This window comes from Neltuma alba, unplaced genomic scaffold, assembly GCF_004799145.2.
Source record: "Neltuma alba isolate B1F8T4 unplaced genomic scaffold, ASM479914v2 tig00002986_pilon, whole genome shotgun sequence".
NCBI lineage: Eukaryota > Viridiplantae > Streptophyta > Magnoliopsida > Fabales > Fabaceae > Neltuma > Neltuma alba.
Window position 1 is genome coordinate 34,988 of NW_021633093.1, and position 8,506 is coordinate 43,493.

At 32.8% G+C, this 8,506-nt stretch overlaps 2 protein-coding genes across 2 annotated transcripts; one reads left to right on the forward strand and one right to left on the reverse strand.

The window, feature by feature from the left end:
• The first annotated feature begins 382 nt into the window (after positions 1–382).
• Positions 383–2,277, forward strand: LOC114739941 (MLP-like protein 423). The gene is made up of 2 exons (XM_028928048.1): positions 383–613; positions 1,713–2,277. The coding sequence occupies exons 1-2, from the start codon at positions 427–429 to the stop codon at positions 1,985–1,987; spliced, it is 462 nt and encodes a 153-aa protein (XP_028783881.1). The 5' UTR covers positions 383–426; the 3' UTR covers positions 1,988–2,277.
• A 285-nt stretch (positions 2,278–2,562) lies between these two features.
• LOC114739945 (WAT1-related protein At5g40240) lies at positions 2,563–8,304 on the reverse strand. The gene is made up of 7 exons (XM_028928053.1): positions 8,141–8,304; positions 7,997–8,059; positions 7,748–7,861; positions 4,942–5,176; positions 4,682–4,840; positions 3,647–3,798; positions 2,563–3,191 (listed from the first exon to the last, which is right to left on the reverse strand). The coding sequence occupies exons 1-7, from the start codon at positions 8,287–8,289 to the stop codon at positions 3,050–3,052; spliced, it is 1,014 nt and encodes a 337-aa protein (XP_028783886.1). The 5' UTR covers positions 8,290–8,304; the 3' UTR covers positions 2,563–3,049.
• Between the last annotated feature and the right edge of the window lie 202 nt (positions 8,305–8,506).

Sequence of the window (8,506 nt, forward strand, 5' to 3'; positions counted from 1 at the left end):
AAAGACTATTCACAAAACTCATTAAAAAATTACAAAACTATAGAGATTAAAACCAACGATTTGAATAGGGATCAAAATCAATATTTGATCGAACTATGAGGACTAACAATAGTATTAACCCTAATTAATTAACAACCTAGTTTAATGAACTAACAAAACTAACCTGGTTTCCAGAACCATAGCTTTCAAAACTAAAGTCTAAGTGGGTCCAACATTCATATTGAGTCATGTGAGTGAGTACTTCTCCTTGAAAGCTCTGATGCCGTTTCATAAAGTGGTGGTTGGGTTAGTTCCTAATTCATTTACACCTGTTAGTCCTGAACCAGATGATCTTATCTTTATATAAACTTACTTGGCATTCTTCTTCTTCCCCAAGTTCTCCACTCTCACATTATTATATTCCATATTCAGTTTCGGTGTTAAGCCATGGCTGCCACTGGAAAGATTGAGGTAGAAGTAGAGGTGAAGTCTAATGCAGACAAGTTCTGGCAAACCCTTAGGGATTCCTCCTCCATTTTCCCTAAGGCACTTTCACATGACTATAAGAGCATTGAAGTTATTGAGGGTGATGGCAAAGCCCCTGGTTCTGTGCGCCACATTTTTTATGGTGAAGGTACTTATATGCATTCTTCCTTCATACAATTAACCCAAACCCGACAATCATCTATTGCCTTTTAGAGTTAATACGCAAATTTATCAGTTTTTACTCAAGAATATTGGATACTAGAAAGTTTTTTTGAGTGCAAATTTCTCTTGGAATTTTAAAATCATAATATTACTCCCTACAATTGAAAAACTAATGTTCACTATTAAACTAGTGTCACTAACTGTTAATATTTTTAATAGTACAAATAACATTACTATGATTTTAAACTTCTGAAACAAATTTGCATCCTAAAAAAACTTCCAAATGACCAGTACTCCTGAGTGAAAACTTCTGAGGTAAATTTATATTTTAATCCTTACTTTTGATCTTTTTTCCTTTTTTTTGGGCGTGACTATGATATATGATGTTACCGACTAATACATATTTGAGTATTACTGGACCCAGATGGGAGATGGCTCTTTTTACATGTTTAGAACCCACAACTTTGCTCAATGGATATTGAATCCACATCGCTCAAATAATAATTATTCGGTATTTGATACTATCGATTTGAGTATTGATCCAACTGGGGTACGTTGTTTCTTCACACAATCACTCAAACGGTCAAACCCAATGATCATCTAGTAATGACTCTGATTTCCGATGTTACCAATTAATACGTATACGGGTATTGCTGGACTCAGATGGGAGATAGTTCTTTCAGCATAGTTAGAACCAATGACTTTGTTTAAGGAATATTAAATCCATTTTATTCAATCTAACCATACTTAGTTGTACCTATTATTTACATAGCTATCTGGTATCTGAATCCATATTTAAGTATCATCCTATCCAAATAAGGTAGCTTTTCTAGTATGATTTTTCCTTAGAGAGAATGAAAATTAATAACCTTGTAAGGAATTTGGTGTAAAACGAGGACATGTGCGCAATTAAAACTTCATATTTTACAATTTGATAGTCCTCATTTTACGTCAATCTTCTTACGAGGTAATTTTAAGGGATCTTGAACTCCTTGCGATGAACTCAGTTATTATTGGTAGTAATGCCTGTTTCTCAATATTTGAAGATTTAATTAATGCCCTCACATGAGAGGTTTACTTTGTAGGTTCTCCTATAGTGAAGGAATCAAAGGAGAAGATTGAAGCACTTGATGATGCAAAGAAGACAGTGACATACAGTGTCATTGATGGTGACCTCCTCAAATACTTCAAGCACTTCAAGGGACACATCAGTGTGACACCAAAGGGAGAAGGCAGCCTTGTGAAGTGGTCATCTGAGTATGAGAAGGCAAGTGAAGAGATCGCTGACCCACATGTCATTAAGGATTTTGCAGCCAAGAACTTCCAGGAGGTTGATGACTATATTCAGAAGGCAAAATAGAGAAAGCTCTGAAATGAATCTCAAGTGCCAATCATAATCATATATCAGATTACATGTTTAAATAATGAAAGATACTTTTAACAGTATCATTTCCCATCAATCAGTCAATATATCATATAAAACTTCAATGATTTCTACTGTTCTGGTTTAGTTTCAATTTGCATGATCCAAGAATGCCATAGCCTTGTGCTATGCTTTTCTGTTGCCATATCTATCAGTTGTTCTCTTTTGTTAGTCATGATTCTACTATTGATCAATTTGAGTTTGAGAATATAAAGAGTATTGGCATATATCTGAGAATTATTTATTCTCTTGATGTTCTCATAAATTGAATTAAGAGAAATTTATAACCGAGATTGCTAAACATTTTGAAGCAGAGTTAACATAACATAATCAGTGGCCACAGCACAGTGCTTGAGTTGCTGCAAGTGAATCACGCCCATGAAAAATTCTGGATTATACTTTCATATGAAGTTATTTAATTGGGATAACCAAAAAAATAAAGGGTACCTTGTGAAACTAATAAATTAACAAGTAATGGTATTTGCTCAAACTTGCATAATTAAGCACATGATTACAACTGAAAATCAACTCGTTGATTAACTATTTTGGTTCAAATATTTTTACATGATTCATCAACAATCAACAGTAGTTCTTGCACTGTTCTTATTGCCATCAAGGCTGTCTGCGAATAAGATCTGGAGCTAACATTTACAGTTTATGAGCAACCATTTATATAATATCATCCCCAAATCAATTATTATTTACAAGATTTCAGAAGTACATCAAATTAGTTGATTTCATTCCTAAGCATAGCCCCATTCTCTTTGTGAAAAGAGAACGTGACTTCATACCATCAGCAACTTGCAGATCTTCCAAAATTGTCTGCTGAACAAGATAGCATCTTTTGTGCCTGCCATTCCATTTATATATATATATATATATATATAGAGAGAGAGAGAGAGAGAGAGAGAGAGAGAGTTTCTTTTTTAATCTCCCTCTAACTTGGAGGACACTTCATAAGCGTCTTCAAATGATCCCCATCCCACATTTCAATATCTGTTAAGTCTTGTTTTGCAGCAGAGGAGCAGTATGGCAAGATGACTCCAGGTTTTCAAACCTTGCTTCAGCCTTCCTCTCTTCTTTAGCTTTGCCCCAAATCACAGCATAAAATCCCAACACAATTATAACCGCGCCCACCAAACTGCAGGACATTCATTCAAGATCTTTTGCTGTCAATAACACAACTAATCAAAAACTGAACATTATTAACAATTTTCATGAGATTAAAAAAATAAGCAAAAAGTACCTGAATATCAGAAATTTTGACAACTTCCTAAAACAATCTTTTTGATTGGTATAGTTTATTGGGAGAAGAAAGATAGGGAGGATGGGAAAGCAAGAGTGAAAGAGATAAGGGTATTTTTGAAAATGTGCAATGAATGTTTTATTAATTTTTGTAAAAGGTCTTGTATTAAGAACCAATAAATAAGATCTTACAAAAACAACCAAAGAGAGCACATATACATACACATGCACATAGAAATGAATGTTTTATTAAATTTGGTAGGACCAATAAATAAAATCTTATAAATAAGACTGAAGGGAGTATATGTGTGTGTGTAAGATAGTAGATAATATCTGGTATTCAAATGTTACCTTCCAAGGTGAAAATCATCCCCCAGAAAAAGTGCACCCATGATAACAGTGAAAATGATTCCTACAGGCTTGAACATTGTACAAAACAGAGGTCCAGCTTTCTTCACACTCCATGTGTATAGAATGAAGCGAATCACTACGGCAACCACTGCCTATGTGATGAACTACAAGTTAGCATTATGAATAACTAAAAACACTCAAGTTTTATTTTCTAGCTACCTTCATAATTGCAGTTTCTTTTAATTTCCATCACCTAACTTTCCTACCTACCAAGTAAGTTTTCAAACAACCATATGAACTCTAAAGTGAAGTGGAGGTATATTATTGAATAAATTGATATTTCCTATCAAAAGCACTGCGGAGTACTAAGGGTCTGTAATCAGAAACCTCTCTCCTCATCTTATGTTTCTTCTCATACCAGCATTTGAACTAAGTATCCCTATGTTACATGAAACCAGTTTTGATACTCATCAAAGTGAAAAGCGCTCCAAGCTCATCATATATGCTGATGAGCACCTAAACTCATTCTTATATTACACCTTGAAGGACTCGCCAACCAAATCTGCAAGCTGAGAAAGCTCTCTCTAATTAAATGTGGAAATCTCTTTTTTTCTTTTTTCTTTTTTTAAGAAATCCACTTGTCATTTGTACCAAACATAGCCAGCCCTGTAGCTTAGTGGAATTAGAGCTCCCTTGTAAATAGAAGGTCATAGGTTTAGTCATGCTTGTAACCTCGAGCATCTACCTCTTTAATTCAAAAAAGAAAAGCAAAAAACAAAAAGAAATCTATGCCAAAAACAGTCAAAAATACTTTCCCTTAATCCCTTTTCCTTCCATTTCCTTTCCATTAAGTGCTCACCAAGTATAAATGAATTTCTATGAGAAAACCAACTAATGTTGGTCAAGTTAGAAAAGATTGGCCCATAGCCCTCAAGCATGTAATTTTGAATGGCGCTATCGATATTGTTTATAATATTGAGATCGTAGATGGAAGTTAGAAAAATTTTCATGAGTATTCTTAGCAAAGGATGCTACCTGGTAGATAATGCAAACCAAGCCCATGTCAAGTCTTAAGACCCATGCTGATAGATCTGCAACTACAATTATGGCAAATATTGCTGACAGAATTGTTGAGAAGAGAATTTGGAAGAAGACTACCACCATTACAGAAGGGTAGCTCTTAATGACTGATGCCTGAAACATTTTGCAAAAGAGAAGCAAAAATCAATTTTCCCTACTTATACACTACACAATACACTATTTTGGTTACAGTTTCAAAGGAAAATGAACATAACCTGGTAAATGTACCAAAGTGAAGCAATGAAAGATTCAGTAGCTAAATAAAAGCCTCCAAGGACCCAGTTGGATTGTGTTAACGACAAAACCTGCTTATAAGAAGATGCTGAAGAATGATTCTTGAAGATTGGTGGGCCCTTGTAGAATATCACAACAAATGCTCCACCAATTGATACTATTGTTCCTAACACTTTGGCTTGGCTGCTCTTTTCTCCGAAATCTACTATTTCCATCCTGAACAATTAAAATTGAGGCAGTACAAGTTCAATTCACATGCTATAATTACATCACTAAGTGTATGGTACAAAAAAAATCATTGTGCCATTTACTAACACAAATGAAAAATGATGGAAAAAATATAGGATGAAGGTACATTTAGCATCCTGAATTATTTTTTCATGTGCATTTAGTCTCATAAAGTATTTTATAGTGCATCAAGCACCCTAAAATATTTTTTCAAGTGTATTTAGCACCCCAAATTATATTTTTGATCTAAACCCTGAAATATTTTTTCAAGTATGTTTAGCACCTTAAATTATTTTTTAGTGCATCTTGCACTTTAAATTGTTAAATGTAAAATTGTACTAAAAAATACTTTAAGGTGCTAAACGTACATGAAAAAATATTTTAAAGTGATTGATGCACTACAAATTACTTTAGAACATAGGATACATATAGAAAAATGTTTCATATCTTCAACCAAAAATATATATAACATAATCTTATTGATATTCACAACCTTTTTTTTTTAAATTACGTTGCCCCTTTTGAGTCTAGTTTTGGTACTTGCAGTGATAAGTATTATAGTACTCATTATTGCAATGATGACAACCATATTTGTGGTTATCATTTAGAGTGAAGAGTAATGAAACCCTTTCCCATTCTATCCTGCTATGTACATCCATTTCCATTTCTAAGAAATGCATTGGGTCTAAATCATAATTAAGGCATCGTCAAAATGAATGATAATATTAAGAAGGGTTAAGGTGTAAATTTATTTTGAAAGTTTTTGCAATGTTGTCTCGGATGTTTTTTTGGGTTCAAGGTCATCCCAGAAGTGTTAAAATAGAGGAATGTTACCTCTTACCGTTAAAAATGTTAACAATCAACATCAATTTTTCAACAGTCAATGTTGATTCTTTAACAAAATGGGACAACATTGCTATATTTTAAACTTTTAAGGTGACATTGAACCCAAAAAACTTCCAAGACAAAGAAAGAACTTCTAGCACAAATTTGCATATTAACCATATTAATAATTCAAGTTCTTCATAATTTTATGGCATAATTAATATACAACTTCTTATAGTTTTAACTAATTTTTAATCAATTCTTTATATTTTTTCTATTTTATCAAATCCCTAACTTTTATTCAAATTCCTATAGTTTCAAGTGATTGATAAAGAGACAAAAAAAAACTATAGGAACTTGATTAAAAATAGATGAAACTATAAAGATCTCATAAAAAAATTATAAGAACTCAATTAAAAATAGATGAAACTATAAGGACTTGTTGAAAAAAATATAAAGACAAAATTAAAAATTATGTGAAATCGTAGAGACTTGCAAATTATATTATTCATTGCTGCAGTGAGATCAACACGATTCAGGCGTAGTTTATATCGCCAAAATTAGATAATGACCACCATATTTGTGGCCATCGTTTAGGGTGAAGAGCAATGAAACCCGTTCCCATCCTTTCTTGTTATTTACATCCCTTTCCACTGGTTCTAAATCATAATAATTAAGGCATCATCAAAATGAATGAAAATATTAAGAAGGATTAAAATGCAAATTTATTTTCAAAGTTTTCACTCAAGAGTAATGTTGTTTCAGAAGTTTTTGTGGGTTAAAAGTCACCCCTGAAGTGTTAAAATGGAGCAATGCTATCCGTTATCATTAAAAACTAACCACTAACTTCAATTTTTTAACAGTTAATGTTTTTTATTGCCATCTTTAATGGTCAATGTTGGTTTTCTAGCAGAGTAAGGCAACATTGCTACATCTTGAAATTTTTGAAGTGACATTAAACCTAAAAAAACCTTCCCACCAACATTGCTCATGAGCAAAAACTTTCAGAGCAAATTTTACAACTTAAACCTAACATGCAACTTCTTATAATTTTAATAATTTTTAATTAAGTCTCCATAGTTTTCCCCCTTTCCATCAAGTTTCTATAGTTTTTCTGTTTTTATCATGTCCTTATGGTTTTTCAGTTTTACCTGATTTTTAATGAAATTCTTGTAATTTCAAGTCATTGATAAAATGACCAAAAAAAACTATGGAAACCTGATTAAAAATAGATGAAATTATAAGGATCTAATAAAAAAAATTATAGTGGCTTGATTAAAAATATATGAAACTATAAAGATTTGGTTAAAAATTATAGAGACTTTAAATATATGAAACTATAAGAAAAAAATATAGACAAAATAAAAAAATTGTGTGAAATCATAGAGACTTGCAAATTAATTATCCCTGGATCTTAATAATAACGCAACAGTGTTGGCAAAAAAAAAACGCAACAGTGAAACAGTTTTTTGGGTCTATTTTATTAGCTTTATTGTCAAAACTATAAGTATTAACCATAGAAAATTTTTGGTGAAAAAAATACAGAAATTTCAAATAAATTATGGCATTATTCAATTTTGGCATATTGCATCCCAATCCTGCTTAAAAATTACGCAGTGATATCCTTTTCTCTCTCGTAGGCAAGCACAAAGAAAGCTGTATTCTTTTTGAAAAATCACAAGCAGAGATGAATGCCAAAAAACAAAATTAGAAAAAGAAAAAAAAAAACAGAACCTGAAAATGAGAGCAAGCACAAAAGTGAAAGCAGGAATAAGGTTCAGCAAGGCAGCGGCCATTGTCGGTGAGCTTAAATCTAAGCCAACATAAGCAAGTACAGTCCCTGAGCTTCTGCAATATGGTTAAGTGATTTCACTGTCATCAATATCAAAACATTCATTTATATCTATAGAACTTGTCAGAAGTGGAAAAAATTGCAGAGTTATACAAATATGGAAGTGAAGAAGGAAGCAAAAGAGTACAAACCCAAAGATGGCAAGCAAGAAGAATCTGCAAATGGAGGAGAAGTTAAGAGGAGGTGCTTGAGACCTGAGAAAGAAAGAAGAAGACAGGTAACCGTACTGTTAAAACTTAAAACCCTAAAAATGGCAGAGAGTGGGAGGTTGGAACCTGTGGAAAAGGAAGGCGATGAAGGGAAGAAGGAGAAAAGATGAGAGAGCGTAGGAGTAGAAAGCCAAGACATATGTGTTAATGCCACCATTGAGGGCAATTTTGGTTACCACTTGGCTTATTGTTTGTATCAGAATAGCCACCACCATTCCCACAAATGGTCCAATCTTCCCCATTTTCTTCTGCCTCAGATGTTGAGGTTGCAGAGACTTGTGTTTTGCTACCCCAAAAAGGCTTGGAATTTGTTCAATTTTATTTTTCCATTTTAGGCTTATATACTATTGATTATTAATTTTTAAGTTTTCGAGAAGAAAGAGAATGATTCAAATTATAGGGAGAAGACCTTGTGCTTTTTATTGGCCAGAA

Coding starts and splice junctions, on each gene's coding strand:
- LOC114739945 (XM_028928053.1), bottom strand. CDS start 8,289: ATGGTGGTGGCTATTCTGATACAAACAATAAGCCAAGTGGTAACCAAA. Junction 8,060..8,140: donor ATCGCCTTCCTTTTCCACAG/GTTCCAACCTCC, acceptor TTTCTTTCTCAG/GTCTCAAGCACCTCCTCTTA. Junction 7,862..7,996: donor TTCTTGCTTGCCATCTTTGG/GTTTGTACTCTT, acceptor ACCATATTGCAG/AAGCTCAGGGACTGTACTTG.
- LOC114739941 (XM_028928048.1), top strand. CDS start 427: ATGGCTGCCACTGGAAAGATTGAGGTAGAAGTAGAGGTGAAGTCTAAT. Junction 614..1,712: donor CCACATTTTTTATGGTGAAG/GTACTTATATGC, acceptor TTTACTTTGTAG/GTTCTCCTATAGTGAAGGAA.